Source organism: Strongylocentrotus purpuratus, unplaced genomic scaffold (genome assembly GCF_000002235.5).
Source record: "Strongylocentrotus purpuratus isolate Spur 01 unplaced genomic scaffold, Spur_5.0 spur5_scaffold_5, whole genome shotgun sequence".
NCBI classification, from domain to species: Eukaryota; Metazoa; Echinodermata; class Echinoidea; order Camarodonta; family Strongylocentrotidae; genus Strongylocentrotus; species Strongylocentrotus purpuratus.
The window spans coordinates 25,079,613-25,104,813 of record NW_022145611.1 but is presented as its reverse complement, the minus strand read 5'-3'; the positions used below and the strand labels follow the sequence as shown (position 1 = coordinate 25,104,813).

At 35.5% G+C, this 25,201-nt stretch overlaps 1 protein-coding gene and 1 long non-coding RNA gene across 3 annotated transcripts in view; both read right to left on the bottom strand.

Annotated features, from left to right (window-relative positions):
• The window catches only part of LOC577476 (striatin-3), a 29,617-nt gene extending 10,723 nt beyond the window's left edge, over positions 1–18,894 (bottom strand). Inside the window, exons 1-9 of one of the 2 annotated variants that reach the window (XM_030999598.1) lie at positions 18,623–18,894; positions 15,188–15,291; positions 14,699–14,766; positions 11,484–11,559; positions 2,793–2,984; positions 2,124–2,325; positions 1,628–1,787; positions 883–999; positions 487–612 (exon numbers count right to left, since the gene is read on the bottom strand). In XM_030999598.1, coding sequence (XP_030855458.1) covers positions 487–612; positions 883–999; positions 1,628–1,787; positions 2,124–2,325; positions 2,793–2,984; positions 11,484–11,559; positions 14,699–14,766; positions 15,188–15,291; positions 18,623–18,844 — 1,267 coding nt within the window. In that variant the 5' untranslated portion in view covers positions 18,845–18,894. The remainder of the gene's footprint in view (positions 1–486; positions 613–882; positions 1,000–1,627; positions 1,788–2,123; positions 2,326–2,792; positions 2,985–11,483; positions 11,560–14,698; positions 14,767–15,187; positions 15,292–18,622) is intronic. The other variant, XM_030999599.1, reaches the window with a different exon arrangement.
• Positions 18,895–20,923: 2,029 nt separating this feature from the next.
• LOC105440169 lies at positions 20,924–24,711 on the bottom strand. The gene is made up of 3 exons (XR_004066677.1): positions 24,646–24,711; positions 23,299–23,449; positions 20,924–22,177 (listed from the first exon to the last, which is right to left on the bottom strand). It is a non-coding gene; the product is annotated as an uncharacterized LOC105440169 (long non-coding RNA).
• Between the last annotated feature and the right edge of the window lie 490 nt (positions 24,712–25,201).

Here is a 25,201-nt window from a genome sequence, read left to right as displayed (position 1 = left end):
AAAAAACAAAACAACAACAACAAAAAACAACAAACAAACAAACAAAAACAAAAAACCGTATTTTATGAAGAAAAAAACGTACTACTGTAATTTGGAGGAAAAACGGAATGGTTGGTAGCTCTGCATATGTTTCTAATAATACACTTCAAATATGAATTTCCTACCCCACACATTTGTCTGAAATGTATTGGATTTGTACAAACTATTCATGACTGTGTATCGGATTAGTGATTAAAGGGCATCTTGTCTGAAATCTAAGTGGTAAAAGTAGCCTACAGTACCTGAGATAAATTGGGTACAGTCAAACCTGCTTTAGTGACCACACGTCTACAAGGACCACATTTTTTGTTTCCCTTGAAAATGGTTTTTCATTAAAACATGTACTAAAAAAACCTGTCTTCAAAGACCACTTTTTGTGTTTCCCTTGGGCGGTTCCTATAGACAGGTTTGACTGTACCATAGAGATTTCTCTGTGGCTTATCTTACCTGCTTCATCCGTGATATCAATGTCAGCTCCTCTAGATCTTGAGCTGCCTCCTGGTGTGTTACTAGCTGGAGGGCTCACGTCATCCAAGTTGGCTAGCATGGCTTGCAGTGCAGCTTTGTTAGGCCCTGTGTTGTATCAAACAATGGACAATCAAATATAATAATGATCTAGATAATGCTGACATATAAAATCCCATCCCATCCAGGTCCTCACTCAACGATTACTATGTTTACTAATGTTTAGTGTTAAATGACTAAAATTTAAGTTACATTTAAGTCCAACAGATATTTTTGATATTATGTATGTCTACAAATGGCTTGTAAAAGACACAAGAATGCCCTAATAAAATATGAGCTTATTTGCAGGCAGACATAGAATGAAAGGGAAATACTTACGTCTATCAATGCCTTTGTTTCGTCTTGATTTCTTATATTCTTCTTTTAGTTTGTTCAGCATGCCTTGATCTACTCCCCATTCTTCACCAGTTGGTGATAAGTCCACACCTTTCTTGCCTGAAAAAAGGAATGGTAAACATGTAATATTGTCATTCAAAAGAACTGATATTTTAAAAAAGCAATTCATTCATTTACAATTAGACTCATATTCACATTTCATTGTTTTGTTTTGGTAATTTAATACAATTTATAAAATAAAGATTATGCATTGAATATGCTGGTAGAGACTACATGATATTAAATCCACCACTTCCAAATGGGCAATTCCTACACAGCTGTAGCTCATCTCTATGCTGAAAGAGGTAAAAGAAAATCATATGAATAGCCCTTTCCTTTTTATGTTTACACACATCAGATCATTGGTCAAGTCTGAAGGCAAACAGCAACAAAAATGACATCAGTGTCTTTACATAAGTAATTGCAATCGATACAAAATGAATCCAGTGATTAATAGCTCCCTTAATAGTTCTGATACATTCTCATGTGACGTAGTATAGATTATATTCAGGCGTTATCTCATGGGAATATAATGACTTTAAAAAATACCTCTTTATCATCATCATCATCACATTCATCATCGTTGTCGTCATTGTCGTCGTCATCGTCGTCGTCATCATCATCATCATCATCACCATCATCATCACGATTGTACAAGTATAGAAGAAATTAGCTGGTGATCACTTACCAGCACCTATGGTCCATTCAGGTCCCTCTGCTGTCCTGGCCTCTCCAGCACCTTCAGACTGCTCTGCAACCAAGAAATCAAACTCTGCTAGAGCCTCTTCTGTGTCAGGGTCGTCCTCGTCCTCACCCATCCCTGCCATGCCTTCATTACCAACTACCTGCTAGTATAAACACACACATTACAGTGAGATATAGAGAAGTCTGTAGCCATAATATGTCTTCATTAACACCTATTGCTGGGGAAACATAACATGTTGATCACTTGACATTTTTAAGACCATACTATGTATGTAATTATTTTTGCTATTCACACTGATCTTCTGAATTTTTGTTAATACATTCATCTCTTTAGCCCAGACTGTTGTCACGACAACAAGTTTCAACTGCCCCAGGTTAGCTTTGAAATTAGTCCAGCAATGGACCAGCATAACCTGTTTCTTCCTTTGTTTTACGTACAGACAGTGTGAATATACATGCTCTGCTCTAGGAATCCTTACTTTTTTCTTCTTGACAATTGTGCCTGTTTTGCCCCTAGATTCTCTGATGTCGCTCTCATCGTCGGCAGTGATGCCCTCTTCCCCGTCCCCTTCCACCTCTCCGTCATCGTCCAGGGTATCAGAGAGGAAGTCAAATGTGGAGAGGACCTTGTCCAGGACATTCTCTGGCAGGGCCTGGTGCATTCGAGGCTTTTCATGTTGCCTGTTCGAGACGATATAATAGAAATTACTTGCAAGTCATGTTCATTACGGAGTACAAATATAACTGATATCCATTAACAGTTTTACGTTAAGGGGCTATGACACCCCAAAAAGGTTATAATCATTAAAGAAGGCAACACAACACACACAAGAGTTAAATGCTAAGTGAAACATTTCCTTCAGAAAGTGAAACATCTTTAGCCAATTTATGGCATTATATTTCTACACATGTGTTTTCATGTAACAAAGGAAACAATTATCTGCTTGCTCTTCCAACACAATAAATCAATATTCTTTGTGATTGACACTTGCCATTTTTACTTCAAACACCACTTTCCGTGGGCGGAGGCATAAAAAGACAAGGTTAAAGTATACCTTTAATTGCAACCCTCCTTCATTGCCTTTTTAAATTTTAAGTAAACAAATAATAAAATCATTTAAGTCATAGAGCTCTTATTCTTCGTTTACCTCTTTGTTGTGCCCTGTTCAATGTGCCTTCCTTGCTTGGCTGGACTCTCGCCATTAACGATTGGTTCTATTTGTCCATTGGTCTCTAGACCAGGACCGGTTCGCTCATTGGGAGCAAGACCCAACAAGGATCGCACTCTATTTGATCTGATGTCAAGGATTGTGTCTGTGTAGCCTATTTCTTGCAAATATCTGTGAAAATAACGGAAACAGATATTGCAAACAATTACAGAAGAGTGAACTACAGGTACATATACATGGGCAAACTAAAATGTTTACAAGGGAGAGTAGAAATACATGCATAAGTTAACATTTTGCAATTTTCTCAGACATATACAGTTGTATACGCTTTATAACCTTCATGAAATACTCCATGTATACACAATAACCCTTCACCAAATATTAAATAAAAGAAATACATTTATTACCACACATTCTCTATTATGGGATAAGTTGTAATATTGTTCATATGGGGTATCGTTGGATTGGAAAATGTTCCTTTAATTTTCAAAATGTCCTTGGGTATTTATAAAGCTTAAATTTCATACAATATATAAATACGACATCGTTTAGTCTTGAGCTGTGTAAAGGCTAATTTCATTCTAAATGTTGCTTGACAAAATTCAATTATCTGATATGGAGTGAAATGGATAGATCCACTTGGCACTGGTACAATCAATGAACTGCACACATTAAATATTTACTTAGCACATTATGTCAATAAGATTATGAGCACTCTTTAATCAAAGCCTCAAACGACTTCCTGGCCTAATCTAAATAGATTGGAAACCTGATTGATCCTAATGTACTTAACAAATCTATTTTTTCAACAACAACAACAACAAAAATCAGATTTTAATCATCATACAAATAGACCACTCTTAAAGGTGCTATGTCCCATTTGCAGTCCCATTTGCAGGCCCAAAAAATGAAAAGGTTAAATTCCAACGGCATTTGAAAGATAATACTTATTTAGAACTTCCCTAAAATAGGTGGGGCTTGAAAAAGTCTTCAAGTGGGAAAATAACGACTATTAGTTGTCGAATCAACTTAGGAGCTAAAGAGCCAATAAGTGATAGTCTTGATTTTCAGACCATTGTACCGAATGATCATATGTTTTATGCTGCGCAAAGATTCAATCAGTTTAATTTTGGCCATCACAAGAAGTGGGTTATTGATGTAGACAAATGCTCATGTACTGTACCCTTTACAGCTCATTCTATGTATGTTATTACCAAAGAAGAAGAAAAGCCAGTCAGTCCCTCAATAGTGTCTGACAGTGAAGTCTAGCAAGTAAACTGGTTTCCTTGCATAATTTGAATATTAGGACACGGCTAACGTTCAAATTTCACTATAGGACATACATGTACATGACATATTCATAATTCCTGCAAAGTTCTACAGAATTTGAGGTTGGCTGCAAAAGGGACATAGTACCTTTAAAAAATGTATACCCCGGTATTGGAATGTACATATCAAAATAGAGTAAAATAATAAATAGGGCAAGTTTCAATTATTTTTCTGAGCTTCAAAAAAGGAAAAAGTAGCAACAAAATTAAAGATAAACTTGAGTACTGGTAATGCGATTGCATTGTGAAAGAAAAGGTGTGGAATGGATCAGAAAAGTTGATCATATAGCATGTAAGTAATGGTGTGTAATGCAAGGTTCTAGAGTCATCAAAATCATCATAAATTTGGCAGAGTCTTGGTAAAGTAACGATCACTTACACAGATAGATGTATATGGGACAACACACATGGTGTCGGGGCTAGTACTACCCTGATTTCCTTATCTTTCTATGCTCATTACTCAGCCAGCATACATTTTCTTCCAAAATTGTTTGGCACATGACATTTATTTGTAATCTTGAACATTCAGTGTAAGTTTCGTTAGATTCTGTGAGAATTCATTTTCTTTTTTTTACCAGAACTCAAGTTTAGCTTTAAGATCTACATTGTAAATTCACACCTTCATATGAAGGTTGTTTCACTTCTCTAAATCGATGGGCACAAAAGCCACAAATCAGTTGACCACAACTCTTACCTTATTTACCCTGGCATTTGAAAGCCATGTTCTATAAGTACTACAACAATGTAGTAACCATGTACTGGTGTGTACACTGCAGCACAAGGTTGGTGCTTATTCTGAATCATGAAGGTTTATATTTTCATTTTATATATATTCCATCAAAGCATTTAACCTAAACAAATTTTCAAAAAAAAGAGCATCCCTTGGTGTAAAAACTAAGACGACCACTATAATCACCTCAACACCCATTCTCAAATCTCCTTATCTAATGTCTACGGTTATGTTATCAAGGATATCATTTGCACATGTACATCTATATGTATGAAGATTTTTTAACCTTTTTTAATGGAAAGAAAAAATATACATGTACATGTACATGTAATTATTTCAATTAGTCTGTACATATTACAGCCTATGGTAATGGTTACATTATAACCTTCTATGCAACTGTTCTTTTACCCTGATGATAGCAAATCATCTGTATGTCATTAATGATGTTCAAACCCCATCATATTATCCACACTCTGGTACCATTCCATGCCTGAAGGATAATAATTATCATTCTGGCGTACACATGTACAATATAGGCCTAGTATCTTCCATGGATATCCTTGACACACACATATATACTGTACATCTACATCTACAGTTGTATTCAATATGATATATCTTCAAAATCATCAACACTTAAAAACACATCATCATGTCATCATCTTCTCTCATTCCATAAAGATCACATATTTGCAATGAGCCATGTACTACTATTAGGAATCTGAATTCAATGAATACTAATAAATCCATCAGTAGGTAATTAGCAATGCACTCTAACAATCTGAAGCATATTATTAGCACTCATGTGTGCAATGCTCATCCAACTGAGCTCCCGCATGCTGAGAAATTGTCAGCTTTGACATCTAATTTCTAGTCTAGTGAACTAGACCTTCTTCATTTCAGTATTAAAATGATCTGTGCACTTTGATGACAACTACCCGAAATAGCTACAGTAAAATTGTGTTATTACATCATACATGTATGTGAATTTGTATGAAAATATTTGTGTTACTTGACATTTTGTGATCCTTCACCCAAATCGAACAACTGAATGCCCATGGACAAGGGCCTAGTGCACACACAATGAGAATGGTTTCAAATACCATCTCATAGGGTCTGGTTCCTGAGACTAGGGAGCCAGTGGAATCTGACCCAGCCAAGACAGTCTTTGGATGGGAGCGTTGGAGTCAGCTGTGTACTTCATGACATCAGCCTGGTGGGATGCGCAGTGAGGGCGCAGTGAGGGCGCAGTGAGGGGGACTACGGTCATGACAGTAATATGAACATCTTCCATCATATCAGGTTGTTCGGATACCCCCCTCCTCTAAACAATTTACATCTTATGCAGGCACTGCAAAGACATCTTTTGTGATATTGTAGGCTACGTGTAGATGCTTTGTGTTTGTGGGCCGGGCATCAATGGAAGAGGTATCAGTACTAATTTAGGTCTCAACTTACTCAAGGCATCTTGTCTCTCATTCTAGTTGTGGTCATATTCAATTTCAACTTTTTACTGTTCGTTTTTTTCAATGGAAAGTTAAATATTTTGGGAAATAATCAGATTTCATATGGGAGGATTTTTTAATGGAATTCAACACTTTCTGTTAAAGAGGAAGTTGAGTTCTGGTCATGCGATTACATTGTGAAAGAAACGGTGTGGAATCGAGCAGAAAAGGTTGATCATCTAGCATATAAGAATTTGTGTGTATTGCAAGGTTCTGGAATCATCAAAATGATAAGAAATTTGGCCAAGTCTTGGTAAAGTTACAAAGTACTGACTGTACACAGAAAGATGTATATGGGACTACACGAACACATGGCGTAAAAATCCTTTTACAATTTTTCATGACATATTTAGAATATGAAGGCATTTGAAGAGCCATGCTTTTCAGGGAACATGTCTTATCTGATGTTCTTCCACACTTGCATAATAAGAATGATAACGCTCACCTCTTCCCAGAACTCAACCTTTTCTTTAAGTTAACAAATATTGATATAATTTTTGTGATGCAAGTTTTAACTTAAATGTACAGTATATTGATATTTCTTATTTCCAATATTCACTGTTAATCTTTCTAGAGTTGTTTTTTGTAAAATAAACAAATAGATTAGCACTTTTGTCTTTGGATATTGAAAAAATAACCAAACAAAAAACATCCCTATTGATTTTTCTCAAAATTATTGACACATATTTTTGGAGAAAAATAAATTTATTTACAGATTTGATTTTACATGCAAAAATAATGCTATTAATACAGCAGTATTAATAACATAACTCCCCCCCCCCCCCCCCCCCCAAAAAAAAAAAAAAATAAATAAATAATAATAATAATAATAATAATAAATAAAAAAAATAAAAAAAAATAATAATAATAATAAAATCAAAGGTGTCATGTGTAAATGGATATTTTCAAAGGAGTCCCATACTATTGTCACAAACTCTCAACCCATTTGTTTTCAATTAATTTTCAACATGTACTTTTAAATCTAACACAAACAGGTTTGCTAATAACATAAATGAATAAGTCATGTACATTGTTCCCATCTTCAGAATTCATGAACCAAATCTCAATTTCAAAATAAAAGGCCTTTTTTTTAAACAAGTAGGACATGCATACAAATGTATGTACAGTATGTAAAGAGCCTTTATGGTTAATATACATGTATATTCTCCATTCCTTGAAAAGAAAACAAAATGTCTTTATTGAACATGTATTTTCACTGCATATGACATATTTATTTTGCTTAAAACTGCCTGTGTTTATGGAGCATTTGAACATTGCCATCATTCTCATTTTTGCCTTTAAAAAATACTACATACCTAATACCATTTTGCAATTTCCCTTTTGAAAAATGACCCCTACACCTTTAAAAATTGAGTACCGAAAAGAAACAAACAAACAAACAAAATAAGGACAGGGAAGAAGAGAAAGAAAAACAATTTATTTTCTAGATTTTCCCCCACGGCAACGCTGTACCTCAATCAACCCAAACACAGGAAAAAGAGGCACATTATTTGTGATCTATATTCCCATGTCAAAATGAATCAAGGGATACTACATTAGGATGATCCCAAACAGGCTACCACAAGGCACAGAATTTGCTTTATTAACATACAAATTGTATCAGCGCTGATTCATCAATATCCATTACCCATGAAGGTAATTTTCAAGTATGTGACCCCAAAATGCTTCATTGAGATAAATTATTCAGCTTCCACTCACAAACACTCAACAGTGTAACGTGTTGTCTATCCTGTAGTAGTCTAGATTCTACACATTCCCTCTATTACAGTTGCATTTTTGGCATTCTCATTTCACAATAACAAGTCAAGCTTACTGGTCCTCAAAAGGCGTTCTTTGTGAAGATGCATTTTAATAGTTTTAATCTGTTTTGCTCATATGCATGTGTAAGCCGATAAAAACAGGCAATTCATTTTCCAAATGATAAAAGCAATTTGTACATGTACATTTTGTACAGTGTAAGTCTATACCGTATGCAAAGCAGATTGAAAAAAAAGAGAAATCTTTTTTTTTTTTTTTTAAATCACTCTTTCGAAATACAATTTTTACATGGTACACCTTCATAATTCGTTTTAAAGGAACAGTACTGCACAGTACATAGGGCCTGTACACGTACATGTGCACTTAATGTCAGAGGTCTTAGTACTTTAAAATCTATATTTCCAGTTAGGCCAAAATGCATGTACATGTTGTACTGTAGTTTACATTATAACCAAGTCCATTCATTGAAATGAAATTCTTCAAATTGCAAAATACATGTTCCTAGACAAGTACGCATCACTGAATACATGTTGGCTTACGCACACATCACCAGAGGACTGATGAACACACGTGTACATAAAGATAACATGCAGGCAACATGTAGTGTACATGTACAATGTAGGTAGGTTGCTTCGACCAGTATCTGTTTATTGCCTGTGACAACAACTGTGTCAACACAAGAGAATATAAAGCCTAGCTCTTCTTACTCTTTTGTCTTGACAGTGACACACTGCCATAAAACTAACGACCGGTACACAACCTGTACCAAGACATAATGTACAAATCTACAGTGCAGCAAGACCTGTTTTAACCTTGCCACTTTTATTTCCCATCTCTTGTATTTGTATCAAGTAGAGTAGCCTAGAAGCTGGTATTTCATGTAGGCGAAGTAACTGAAAGACTTATTTTCAAATACTGTACATGTTGGCCTACTGTGCCTTCACTACATGTACATGTACATCTATAACAAGTTCAAAAATAAAATTATTGCACAAAAAATGCTCCATATTGGGGGGAGGGGGGTACATGTACACGACTACATGTACAGTACATGTACTACTACTACAACACATGATTTGAGTGACACATCCCTGCAAACATTGATGACACATTTGTAAATTATGTCAAGCAGGGGTTCTTGACCATCCCAACCTAATGACCCCCATTAACATTCCTTATCAGTATTGTTATACCTCCTCGCCCCCCCCCCCCCCCCCCTCAGAAAATGAATAAAAATACATCTGAATAAATATAAGTTACATATGTCTGCCAATTCTCAGTTGACTGAATGGTTAAAATTGCTCTGCCCATTTTAAAACAAGAACAAGAGATTACATTCTTTATGTGTACATGTATATTCAGACTCATGAACATATAAGAAATTGATTTGTTTCATTTGTGACCCATCATACATGTACCGATATGTCCATTTATTTCTAAAACAATAAATTAAGAAGAACCACTATTCATGTGCTGTACATGTACTGTACATACTACCGAAATATAAATACACATAAATTGATTTGTTTCATTTGTGACCCATCAAATGTCCATTTAATTCCAAAAAAAATAAATGAAGAACCACTAAATACTTGATTTAGGTCCTTAATATACATGTACATGTCATGTACATGCATGTACTGTACATGTACCAAACTGTAAATAAATTATATACAGTGTGATGCATGTCAAAGTATCTTTCTCATTTACTTTAATTAAGTACATGTATAAGTGCACATGTATGTATGCATGACTGGTATTCTAATATTACAGGATAAAGATGATTTTCAGTCTCATCTTCATTTCATATACAGTGTACATTGAACTAGGACGACCTTCCACAATGACCCACATGTTCATGTACATGCATCATAATATCATGGGCCTAGTATAAGTACCGGTGTATACCGTGTAGTAAGGGCTTGCTACATGTACATGTGCATACACTGTGGTGTAGTGTAGGCCTACAAGTACAAGTACATGTAGAGTGCATTATGGTCGTGTGATGAATTAAGGTTCCTAATTAATTGGTAGCAAATTATTCACAGAGTGTAGAAATACATTAACACTGATTGTTCTTAATCATCATAATGAAGCTTTAGAGGATAAATTGTGATAACAAATGCATCTCAATTACAGACAAAATGAATATACTGCATGCACAAGTCCATGTACAATACATACCAGTACATGCATTTTTTACACACTACAAGAAGTGTTTATCTCCTAAGTCTTACCTACATGTATCAAATGCATTCATACTCATGATTCCCTTTTTCCTAAACTATTCATTAACCATGGGTACTATAAGAATCAACTCAAGGTTAGTTTTTGCATACAGTAAACTGAGTAATAATAAGAGTTCAATGACAGGAAATGAACCACATTCCATCGCACAAAGCTAATAAACAAACAATACTGGCTTTACATTCTTCTCGTCCATTATAGAGAGTGAAACTTAATTTTGAAGCCATTAAGAAAATATTTCAAAAACTTTTAAAAACATAATTTTTAGCTTAATATTTTACTCACTTCCTTATTCTTTTTTTTTTTTTACCATGATGCAAATGGCATCTATAGTTTATACAGTGAGAAATAAATGTCTTTCTGGTTCTATTTGTGTTACAATCTTTGCAAAGTTGACAACTTCAGAAGCCAACCTACTGAATATATATATGTGGGCAAGCAGGCAGTCCACTTGACCAACTCAACATTATGACCTTGTTTCAGTTTAACCAAACTCATTCATGAATGTGGTGCCCAAGAAGCCCTAGATCTATTAATTTACTTGTTGTATCTATTTATAATATGAAGCTTACAGGTACTTGTTTAATTAGTGACTGAACTTACAAAGAAAGATATTTATCACATGAACAAACAACTATTACTATCATAATTAACAAGAGCTTGCAAATTAAAAAAAACAGAGTAAACTCTCTCTCCCCCTCTCTCTCTCTCTCTTTCTCACACACACGCAAAGTATAAAATGAAGTTTAACTCCATATGCATAGTGTAAATGTCTATTGATATCTTCTTTTTTCATGAATTACAAAAAACACATTTTTACCCACATTTACCAGTAAAATGATATTATTACAGATTGCTAAGATATTTCTTAATACTACTGTACATCACTGATGTACAATTTACATGTATTTTTGTCAGATTATTTAGTAGAAATATACCTATCACATAACAATGAAATTGTTGAAAATAAAAAAATTTCCACAAGCACATCTTGGATATATCGAAATAGCTTTTGATAGAAAATCTTAATTCATAAAACATGTTTTATATTATAAGCATTAAAAAATTAAAGGATACTTACTGCCTGAGAAGCTGCCGACTTTGTCTGAAATTGACTGAATTTGGTGATAGGGCTGATTCTTCCTGGCCGCCTTCCTCTGGAAAATCAAAAACAGAGCAAAAAAAAAAACAATTAGGGTTTACTTACATTCAGGTTCAAATTAAAATTTGTGTTTCCATTTTTTTCTCCAAAAAGACAAGCTTAGGGAGCCTGTAAAAGCAAGTTTCTTTCATCTACATTAATTTTCTATTGATAATCAAATACGCAAAGCAAGAAACATGCTCTCCTTAGCTGCTACAGTCTTTGTCTCGATAAGTACAGAAATACACAAAATGAAAGGTACTCCATAAAAACAATATGAAATCTCTTGTCACATTCTACATTTTGTATCAATATTTCCTGTCAAATTCTCAAGGAAAAGATCTCAAGAAAAACACCTTTCAAAAGTTTTTCTTTAATTAGAGATCCATAAAATATACAGTATTTCTAAGTTTGTTGTACTTGCAATACTAAACATTAGTACACATGGTCATAGAAATTCCCTATATATGTAATAGGTTGTGTTCCTTTCTATTGTTGCGCAGACTTTTTACCTTCATCATGGTAATCAAAAGGGTATTGTCTTTTGATGTGAAATAAAGGCAGCTTTGTCTACTCTCACACAAACACACATCTCTTACAGGTGCAGTATGACTGAGTAAAAATGAATATGACTGAGTAAAAATGAATGAATACAACACTGTCCCTCTCCATTGTCCATGTAGATCATTGTACTTTACCAGAACATGATATATCAGACAGTAGGAACGTAATACAACAGATTGATATTGAGTGTCATTATGTGCTCTTCAGTACTTGCTTTGTGTCTTCATGTACATGACAATTATCTTGTGTATTACATGGTTGCCAGAGACAATATAAATGACTGAACAAGCAGTAGCTTTTTGGTATACATGTACACTAAGGCTGTGCACAACAGTGTAATGAGGTACCAGAGTACACTCCCAGGCTTACAAGCGAATACTGGAATATTCGGACGCCATGTTTTTTATAATTTTTTTGGATTTTTTTGGATTTTTTTTTTGCCACCACCATATCACTGGAGCATATTTTTTGAAAATATTTATTAAACAAAATACTATTTTTGTTTAATTATACAAAAATGAGAGATAAGACTATAACACGTGACGTAAAGTATTTGGCGACAATAGTCAAATTACTGACTACTCGGTAATAAGCTAACACACAACAAACAAACAACAAACGCAGTATCCCAGGTCCATCGCCGAAAACGCATGCAATTTTACTTCGAGTTGCAGTTGAAGGCGCCAATTTAATAATAATAATAATAACAGAAAACAATGCTGTTTTAAAAACAAAAGATGGCAGAATAATCCATTTTCCTCTGAGTCCGGGCATTTGGTCCCAGTTTCTGAGTGGTGAGTTTGACAGTGCTTGAGTTGGGAAACATTTTTACCGACGGTACCATGCCAGCGGCCGCCGCTCTCCCTGGCACGGGTAAGCGTCGGCCTGGACAATGCGAGGTGACCGGGATTTTTTTTTTTTTTTTTTTGCGGCCGAATATTCGAGTATGACAAATCGTACTCGAGTAGTTGTCAAAAGTGCGGGTTCTCTAGCATTCGACTACTCGTCGCAGCCCCAATGTACATGTAGCATCAATATTAGGCCTAAAAAAAAACTGCTACCGACCCAAAAATCTTGCAATCTACGGTCGGCTTTAAAAAAAAAAACTTTTTTAGAGAAAAAAGTATATAATAGCATTCAAACTGAGAAATATCAGCCCAAAGAGGGAAAAAGAAAAGAAAAAAAGCTTAAAAAAAAAAAAAGTATTCCGACCGACTGACCCATGTTTTGGCACCTAAAGGGCAATGTAACATCTATTTTGTTAAGGCCTTACTAAGTCTATAAGACTTATCGAAAATAATATCGCTAGTGATATTCGTTTGTCTATAAGACTTATTTCCAAATAACAGACAAAAGATTAATAATCTATAATAAAATTGTGCTAAATAAAAAATCCCACAAATATATGAACAAAGTAATGTTTTTACAATCCCAACTTCTTTTGACAACTCATAAAGTCTTCAGATCAAATGAAAAACAAAAATACATAGATAGTCTATAAGATTATCACATTACAATAGACCTTAACTGTTATTGCACTATCCTCCATCAACCCTTTTACTACATTGTACAAATCAACATATACATGTATGACATACTGTTGATCTGTCATATATTTCTAAGATTCATCTTTGTATTAGTATTCACACTACTTCCTTCCCATAAAATAAATTCTCTCCTTTCATTATGGTACTATCAATGCCACAAAGGCATTACTTTCTCGTAATTTATTCCATATATATTTCCTGAAAGAGCTTGATAAATCCTCCAGGGATTCTGTCACTACCAGGTACATGTACAAACAAAATCCTTAGGGGTAACCATGAAAGTTCTTGTATCTTTTGATGCTATTGATGGTCTTTACGATGCTATGAATATCCAGATTTTAAATATCTTGTTTCTACATTCATTTTTGTCTTCAGCACATGCACATGTTCATGCATATGAACGAGGAAATATGAAAATAAGAAAATAAATTCATATTATAGAATCATAGGAACATACCTAGTACAATGTACATGTAGTTACTATATAGATACAATGAACAGTCTCTCAATATGATACACAAATTAAACAAAGTTCTGTCAATGTCAAAGGCTCTTTTTAAAGGCACATACCTGTATGAAAAAATAAATTACGAAAAATAAATTAAGAAAAAAAATATATCTTCTGTGTACTTAAAAGCAATCCCCCCCCCCCCCTCCCCCTCCCCTCCAATTCAATTTCTTTGATAAAATGTTACAAATTTTAATAAATTCCATGACCTGTCAGTACAATTAAATTTTACGTGGAGATATTCAGTAATTTTAATGTTTAGGTGAAATTAAATTCCTTGAACAATGAAGAAATTTGTAGATCTCCAAATTAAATTAGAACAAAATAAAGCAATACATAGGAAAATACATTTTAAACATGAAAATCTATCAATTCACAATATTAGGCACTGATGATGTGTCACAATATAGACCTACAATGTACATGGAAATATACATGCACTAAACATCCCAAAAGAACCATGATTTAGCATTAACATTTACAGATGTTTTGCCAATTAGAAAACTAGATAATTAATATCTAGAACAACATCTTACCTCCATCAAATGTTGGGGCCTTTAGTTCATCTTTATCTGAGCCAGACTTTAATTTTTGGTACTTCGTTCTGTTGCAAAAAAAAATAACAGAGGAAAACAACAAACTTTATATCAGATTTCTTTGGTAATATAATGCAATTAACATTTACATTTTCTGGGTGTCTGCACTCACATTCACACTCGTCACCAGCCTGCTCATCACTTCAGATCATTGTGATTTATGGGATTTTCTGGTATTCAAGTGCAAGTGCAAGTGCAAAAATGTAGTCATTCAGGAAATAGAAGTCTACAGTACAAGTCAAATAATTACAAATATTATATTACAGACAAAATTTTCTATTATAGCTCTAGGCTTTAATACTACCAAAATAATATTCTTTGTTGTCTTTTTATAATTATAATCAATATTGATTTTAATTTTCTACAATGTTTAAAAAAGATACTTTAATATTAATAAAGCATTTACTACTGTAATGGTTTAATATTTACCTTTCTTGTTTTAGTGCAAATTCAAGCATCTTTATTCTCCGTACTAGGTCATGTTTTAGATTCTCTTGACCCTTTCGCTCTCCTTGTAGGAAAGCAATGCGAGCCTATTTGGGAAGAAAAATTAAGGTAAAAAATCACATAATTTATGTTACAGTTAATGAGGTTATATGAAAACCTAGCGCACTCTGTGTACAATACAACCACAACAGATTAAATGGATACTCAAGTTGACGTATAAATTTGTAAAATGTAGTAGCATCAATGGATACAAGTGACATTTTGTACATTACAATCAATGTTGATAAATATTGCAAATTACATGTATATGGTATGTTACTGACTTACTGTACAGTACTGTACATGTATAAAGCAAAGAACTAGAACACAATAACCCTTTGAGAGGGCCCTGTCATTCCTCTAACTTGATTGATTTGGGGGCTTTCATTTCAATAGCAATATTGGAATTTTGAGGCTGCTGATTTTGACATGGTTGATGTAATAAAAATCAGCTCGTAATGCTCCAGATCACGTTATGTCCAGTCATGCGAACCAAAGCTTGGTTGTAAGCAAAATTACTAGATATAGCAAAAAGTTACATTTCCATCTAAAATCAAGAGAATCAACATATAATGCCTGTGTGTTATGTTATACAGCTCTACAAATATGCTCAATGTTTAATTGGAAACAAGCAAAACCATCCTTGATAAATAGTATACTGTAAGTAGATTCCACCTATTTCTAAATGAAAAATAAATATAACCAGTAATTTCTTATCTACCTGTATATCCTAGACACAGTCTACAGATAAGCAAAGATACAAATTAATGGGAATTTATTCTGACAAAATTTATCTTGTGAGACATCATCAATACAACAAAATTATTAAAATATGAAAAAACTCACAAAAGGGATTATAAACATGAGGCTACATACACAGTTTAAATCAGTGTAAAAATCTGATGCAAAATCAATTTTTGCAATCATTTAGTTATTACAGTGTATATCATCATGACCTGATAATTTAGTTAATTTAACTCAGATATGATCTCTTTTGCTGTTACTCGGCATCATCACAGTTGTAGCTTTTATCAACAATTTGTTGCAACTTCAGAATAAATCTTGACATACATGTACTGTATGTTTGCCTTAATGAAGCTGAAGCAGGGTCTACTCTATTAAACTTTGAGTACATGTATAGACTAAAGTATGGCCATTTTGCCTGTGAAAAAAAAAAATCTTTTTCTTCAGGTTACATCTACATGTACCTTCTTCAGATTTGAAGGTTCCTGTAGATGGTTCCATCAATCACAATCAAGATGAACCAAACTTCTTGGCCATAAATGTTTCATTACACTTTTGATTTTGTCTACTCTTCTTCTTGTTTGTGAGAATTCAACAATAAATTATTATAACATGAAATTCATCAATACTTTTACATGAATTACTTTGACATTAAAAAAAGCTAAGGGGACTAGATTATCAGACCAATGAATGTGTTCATTGAAGACTGAACAGAATGCAATCCATTAAAGGGGAAGTCCAACCCTTATCAGTTATCACAATGATTTAATAGAAGCAGAAAAATGAATGAAAAAGTCAAGTGAAGTTTGAGCAAAAACGACTAGAAATAGAAAGTTATGATTTTTTGATGCTGCAATCATTTCAAACACAAATTGGCGACTCTATGACATACATGTGTAATGTATCTTGTGAGCTCCCCTCCCATTTGCCCTGTACTAAAAAACTTTAAAAATCTGTAAATTTCCCTCAAGAAAATATGAAATCATACATTCAGCCTAATCCCTAAATGTAGGCTAAGTATTGCATATATATAGACCCTAGACCTACATGGTGTATATGTTTTAGACAACCCCTATTATATGAAACAAATCTATTCTGTCATCAATAGCTAAGAAAATGAAAGTTTATGAAATTTTCTGTATGATGGGGGTATGGGTGTCTGGACAATTAACATCCATACATTGCTATCTATTGATTTAATTCTTATAAACGCCTGATCTGCATGACTAAAGTCTATGTTCTTTTAACTAGATTTTATTAAATTTTCAATCCGTTTCAATTTTGATTATTTCAATTTAGAGTAAAGGAGGGGGTAATCGACCATCTCCAGTTTTCGGCCGATTGGTTGGATGCATGGTAAAATCCCTTTAAAATACATCGCATAATAGCATATCACATATCCCACACATACATGTACCATACCATGCCAGAGTCACTAAAGAACCACATTTGCAATGGAAAATATATCCTAAAATATCACATTTTAGCGATGTAATCGGCGATCCCGCCACCTGAATCTGAAAAATCAAGTATCTTACGCGTGTCTGTAAGAAATATGGGTACCATAAAATGTGCTTTATTTTAAGTATTTTTCGGATTTAGAGCCCGATTTTGTATGAGTCGCAAGCTCAAAAGTATTTCATCGCACGTATTAAATCAATGCAGCCGGACACCGCAGCGCGCACACGATATCTCTGTCTAATTCAGATTCCAATTTCCAATCAACGTAGTGCTAGTTTTCGACCTGGTGAGCACCGCGGAGCTCCGGCGTGGGATACCTGCTCCGCCCGCTAGTGCAATAGATCAACACAGAAACGCGTGGCGCGTGCGTGCGCGCGCTTCCTATTGACTTTGTAGATGCGGTCGAAAACTGGCTCGCTGTGTCGATAACTGCCTCCGAAACAGTGAAAATTGAAATGAATATTGTCATGGCAATTCGTGATTTGTTTCTGGGATTCTTTTTTTGTTTAAATAATAATAACATTTGCTTCATGATTTAAAAAAGAAATGATAATAAATAGGAAGCAAAGAGTCCCAAAAATAGGATTTTGTCTTAAGTGGTCGAAAACCCCCTCCTTTAATCTAAATGACTTAAATTTCTATTCCGTAATTTCTATTATAAACGACTAATGCGGAAGACTAGTTAACGCATTCTTTCGAGAAAGCCTCCTCGCTTTAGCTCATCCCGTTTAATTAAGGTTGTAGGCCTAGATCTAGGCCTAGGGGCGGGCCTAGGGTCTACTCCGTTCGTACCCTTTCATCATAAGCTGTAGAGTGTAGACAATGTGTGAGCTGTCATACGACTTTACAGACTCGGTTCAATTGAATTTTAGATTTTCTGTTCCTGAATTCAACAAACACTGGATCAGTCACTTCATTTTCAATGAGAAGGATAAAATACCGAACCTAGTCCTAGAGTCTAGACAATAAGTGAAATAGAACAATAATGTTGTCACAATTTTATATAATGTAACTTAAAAAGGACTAGGCTATGACTTTGTTACATGTCTTGTCATTCAAAGCACTAGATCTAGATCTACACTGCATTCATTCATCATTGATACGCCACACAACATGGGCTTCAGCTCAGCGCCGTATAGGCGGCCGTATAATGTGCGGGTGGGCCAAGCCTACCTGAAGTTCAGCTCGTTCCACTTCCCATTGAGCGCGTTCCATTTCGAAACGTGCCCATTCATGTTGTATAAAATGTAAAATTCCCGGAATTGTGTAGTTGGGTCTCGGATGATCATCTTGTTGTTTGCTGCTAATGCTATTTACAGAAGAAGAACCAGAATTCATCTGATTAACGTGGTTTTGCGACAGTCCCGATTCACTATCCATTCTGTATCTTATCATACTACTACGTCGCCATTTTGTTGAGATGATTGGATGTCAGACTAGCCTTTTTCAAGAAATAGTATGCAAGAAGATTGTGTGTGGAATGTCATAATTTGAAAGTGTTAATCTTAATACAAATAGAGGAATGTTTGGAGAGAAAAAAATTGATCGAAAATAAACAATTTCTTTTCTCTTATAAATACCAATTATCTCTTAATCTTAGTTTGTATAATAGTTGCCCCTTCCTCATCAAAGATTGACGTCACACTTGAACGTGCGATACCGATCCTGAACGCTCGATTGCAATAATAATTTTCTACCAGGGCCCTGTCTTATTGAGAGTTTTTTATGTTGTTGATATAATCGCAACTTATTTTCGATCGCTATAAGTCGCAAGTATGTAAGAGATAGGAAACTGCAAACTTGCGATTGATTAGAAAACTTGGGATTTATAAGGATCAATCGTAACTGTTTATAAGACGGGGCCAAGAAAATTGTCTATCCTATCCCAGGGCCTATTCCCAGATTCAGGGAGATCATATTTTGGCTTAACATCAAAATAAAAATGCTCATACGAGATATGAGTGAGTCAGTGAGATAGCACCAGTGATAAACATCGATGTGAAGTATGCAAAGAGATAAGCGAGAGAGAGAGAGAGAGAGAGAGAGAGAGCGAAAGAGAGAGAGAAACAGACATACATACAGACGGACAGACTGCCCAGATAACAATGCGACGTTACGCCAACGTGGGGCCAACGTAAGCTGTTACGTTGGTCCAACGTCGCCAACATGATGTTGGGCCCACGGCTTTCTTGCCGGCGGGCCAACGTTGGCTCGACAGTGACAAAATGACATTAAGCCAACATCGGGCCAACGTTATGCCGACCCCTATCCGACCATATGTGCCGATGTCCTCCCGACATTGAACCAACGTTATGTCAACCTCTTTTCCACCGTATGCCGACGTCTTTCCGACATTGGACCAACGTCGTCCCAACCCTTTTTTAACCATGTGCCGACGTACGACCAACGTTATGCCAACCCCTATCCCACCATGTGCCGACGTTGTTCCGACATTGGATAAACGTCATGCCAACCCTTATCCCACCATGTGCCGACGTCTCCTCGACATTGGCCCAACGTTATACCAACCCCTTTTCAACCATGTGCCGACGTAGTTCCGACTTTGGACCAACGTTATGCCAACCCCTATCCCACCATGTGCCGACGTCGTTGGCTGTTACGTTGCGCCATCGTCGCCAATGTGATGTTGGGCCAACGGCTTTCTTGCCGGCGGGCCAACGTTGGCTCGACAGCGACGAAATGACATTAAGCCAACATCGGGCCAACGTCCCCCCGACGTATGACCAACGTCATGTCAACCCCTATCCCACCATATGCCGACATAGGACAAACGTAATGCCAACACCTTTTCCACCATGTGCCGACGTCTCCCTGACGTAGGACCAACGTAATGCCAACCCCTTTTACACTATGTGCCGACGTCTCCCCGACGTTGTCCTAACATAATGCCAACCCTTTTCCCACCAAGTGCCGACCCCTCCTCCACCATGTGCCAATGCTAGACCAACGTTATGCCAACCTCTTCTCCACCATTTGCCGACGTAGAAGCAACGTTATGCCAACCCGTATCCCACCATGTGCCGACGTTGTACCTCCCCTTTCCAGTTCATGCCAACATCCTTCTGACATTACCAACACCAACTCAAAAACATATTCACACCAACATCGGTCGTCCGTTCATAAGAACATCGTTAAGATCATACTACATCGGACATGTACAATCATTCAAACACATGCATCACAACGTGACAAGGAAATGCCAAGTAGTTTAAGATTGGATTAAATAAATAAACAGAGCAAAATCCACAAAATGAAGATAGTAACAATTTCAAAACTTGATAACAACTTATTTGTCCCATTTTAATGAAAAGTTCACCATCTTGCTTCTTAGAATTTGCTCTGAATACATCCCCTTCCCTCCAAAACAAAAGAACAAGGAAAATAAACTGATTTTGTGATAAAACATACTTTATTTTATGTGTAATAAACAAACTGTGGTAAATGTGAATACAATTATTGTACATCTTTCTTTTGTATTTTCGTTTGAATTCGAAAAAGATGTAAACATAGTTTCAAGTTCAAGGTATCTCAATGTGTCACAATATAGGCCTACTATCAATGAATGCTAGGACGATAGGAGCTGTTATAAAATGAATTGTCGCTTACACGTAACACAACATAACATACTGAAATTCATTGTACGAATATAATAAACAATCCTCGCAACTTCCCGAGTAAAACAAAACAAACTTTCTGGCAGACGAACACGATTGCTTATGACAAGATTCCTCTACATATGTACAGCACAAAAATATAAAGAAATGAATAAAGTGTCCACCATTTGCATACCAAGAACTAGGCAATTAATGTAAACAATGTTCCATAAAAAATTAAAAAATAAAATTCAGAGAAATTGCCAACATTTGTTATGCTTAGGCATTTCAGAGATGCTGATACATTTCGTCGCCATATCTATTGTTAGGAGGTGTTTTTTCTATGTGTTTTAGGAGGGATAGTATACATTGCTTGAATGTGTGAAGTAAAGCAATCGCTAAATGTTTATATAACAAGAGAGGAAATTTGAAAGTGAAGTAAGAAAGAGCAGAGCTTGTAAAGGGAAAAACACAAGTTTCTTCACTCTGATATACCACTTTCAATATTTCTTTAAATTGAGAAGAAGGTAGTACGAAAAACATTCAGTCACTTAGATATATGAAACATTTTTTTCTTACCTTTGAAATTCTTTATAGCATGCATTTAGTTGACACGTTATACAGGCATTCAAATTAATTACGACCTTCTTCGACTCATGGTATAGCTCTCTTTTTAAAATTGGGCAATTAGTGAAATTTCACCACAATAAATAACAAGTAAAGATGCATAGCACACTATTTAATAATAAAAGTTATTGTTTATGTTTGTGTACAAAACATAATGCCTGCAGAGCTGGCTAGCAAGCACCGTAGCTTGCCTAAGCGGAGATCGTTCTTGATATAACATCACTAATCCTTTGGTCAATCATTCCGAGGAACTCTGAGAATTGTAAGGGGCGGGGTCCACCATTAGACGAGCAACTTGGAGAGGTTTTCAAAAAATTGTAAAAAATATAAGGAGGCATTTATTTATGAAACAATTGTTATTATGTTGCTTTAAAAGGGTCTTGATACAAGACATAAAAGTTTTAATTTCCTAAGGCAATTGACCTTTAAAGAATAGGTTAGTCGGAATCAAAATCTTGTCTAGCTTGTGGTGGTACAACTTCGACATCTGCGGGAAAAAAAGAAGAAGAAAGAAACCAAACAAGATTTAAAAGCAGATCATGGAAACATCACCTTGAAATAGTACGGATATTGATCAAATAGTACGGCATTCAAGGGAAGTAGTCCTGAGTGGCACATCCTCCCTAGTTTTGATGAAATTTCATGGATAGAAGTACTTTGTCATGAAAATAACTTCGTTCAAACTTTAGAGCGAATGACCCAGACGTATGGAAATTAGAAAGGAATGGATTTCTTTTATTTTTGTCTTGTTTAATTAGAATAGCATCAAACACTCTTCTCAACAAAGGAAATATACATTTGAGGTAAAATGGCAGTAATATTCTTCAATAGAAAGAACCAATTTATAGTATCTGTTTGCTCAGTGTTGAGATGCTTGATTGACAACAGTTTAAAGCCCCTCTTAAGTGTTGGATCCCTAAATTAGCCAAAGAATAGATGGCACAATCTCACTTAAATGGTATGATGTAAAAGAGGATGTCATTAACACCCGGACACTTCTGCAAATAGAATATTGCCCTAACAAATGTGTTTGAAGTAGAATATGGATGAAAGAATACAAAATTTTCTGCATACAACACAAAACCCTTAGTAAGTTTGTATTCTTTCTAATTTTTAGTACAAATGTTTGAAGAAGAGTGGCATTTTCTTTCACATCATTATAACATTGAAGTGAAATGTGAAGCTCCCAATACTTTTTTTGTATTTATGTAAGCTCCCAATACTTGAGAGAGCTCGAGGGGCTTCAAAGTAGAAACAAAAACACAAAGCTATATCGTTAGTTGCTTATACAAGAAACAAATCAATTGACTGTGTTTTGTTTTTTGTGGCACCCTGCATTCAGAATTGTTTCCAAAAAAATACTGCTATAAGCAGTATTTCATGATTTGTTGTTGTTGAATAGTTTTGTAAGTGATCACAATGCAGTTTCTCAATATAATCAGGAAAAAGATACTAGCATCCGTTAGCAGCTATGTCCTACACAAACGTACATTAATCCAGTACATTTGTACTTTGTGTGCAGGGCACAACTATAACGAATACTAAGAAGTGCTATCCTGTCTTCATGTATAACTAAATACAAAATGAATAAAATGCCAAATGACATACCCATATTTCTGAATGTTGAGGTCAATGGGGTCGTTGGGGTCGACAGTGTTCTGGAGGTTGATGGGGTCGATGTCGAAGGGGTCCTTGGTGCTGTTGATGCTGTTCTGGATGATCGAGGTAGGGGTAGCTGGATCTGAACGGGTAGAGGAATCTGGAATTTGTTGTGAAGTTGACGATATGAAATGCAGGATTTAATATTTAAATTTCAGAATTGTAGGGATTATGGGAGAAAAAAGTATTGGGATTTGGAAGAGCTATATAGAATTGAATGTATTAATAAAGAACGTCATAATTTAAAAATAAATAATTAGAATATTTACCTTTAGTTCAAATTATAGCAATTTAATATACATGTGCATAAACAATAAAAACTAATTTGAAAATGAGAATAAAAATGCAGCAATAATCAAATTTGTGAATGAAAATTGTGAATGAAAATTATGGGATCGATCAGTGTTGCCCCCGCCCCCAATAGTTTTTCCTATTTACTATTTGATCAAATTGAGGTTCTTGTGGCCAATTGCGACTTTAAATGATTGCAAATGCCAAAATGAGGGTAATTCCCACCAGCTACCTCTTTCACATCACACTCACAATCCACTAAATGTGTTGATACAAAGTTCTTGCATATTTTGGCAGACTTGGCACACTCCCTTGTAAGATTTCAGGATGCTAGAAACATGTACTAGCGGGATATCTTAATTCACAGCCCAATCTCGTAATTTATTCCTTTTCGAACTGAATCATCATCAGCATATATTGAGCTACTACAGAGTATATAGTATAGACCTACTTCTAAATCTGAAAGTATCAGAGACTATAATATCATTTAGATATGCATAAAAAATGATGCGTCTTCCCATTCAGCTCTATTTGATTCAATTGGTCTTTCCAACAATGCATCAGCACCTTCAACACTTGTAACACCAACAGATTCACAATCATTTGATTCATGGTCAATATTGCATATTGGGATGAACATCATCACTGTCACGGACGCTGCAACATGATGCATCAATACATTACCTAGGTCTAACTCTAAGTCAGGAACATATTAACATTTATCACGGCAAACACTCAATGCATCTGATGCCGACACTTCGGCCCCCATCATAGCCATCATAGCCATCACTCACACTTCAATTGCACGCAGCGGGTGTGCATGCTAAGCGTACTCACTCACTTTCACTTTCATTTGGACAGGGAATTATCAATGATTACTTTAACAATTTCTCATGCTATTTCCCTCGCTTTGTGACGGGGAGTTCTCACACTATACAATTTATAAGTTTCACGCGACATGCTCACAAAAATAACGTTGAAAGAGAAAGAAAATCATTCATTTACCATGCAGTGTTGGTACTCCCCGGCAACTGATCCAGACAAATGGACAGGATATGGCTGACGTACGTTGCATTTGCATGAGCACATGGGCATGCGCACGCATGCATTTTTTTTTACCCGGATGTAGCGGTACTAGGTCGTATTTGCTACGTTGGCCCAACGTCATATAGCCAACCAATATATACATGCACTATTTATCAGTAAAGATGGAGACGATATAGACCAACGTTAAGCCAAGGTTGGCCCAACGTCGCGTATATTAGCCAACATATCCACCATTTATCAGTGAAAATGGCGACAATGGACCAACGTTCAGCCAACATTGGCTCAACGTCGACTAGCCAATTAACAACCACAATTTATCAGTAACAATTGAGACGATGGACCAACGTTCAGCCAACATTGGCCCAACATCGAATGGCCAGCCAAAAGCCAACATTTAAAATTTAAAATTGAGACAATGGACCAACGTTCAGCCGACGTTAGCCCAACGTCGAATAGTCAACCCAAAGCCACCATTTAAAAAAACTTAGACGATGGACCAACATGAAGCCAACAT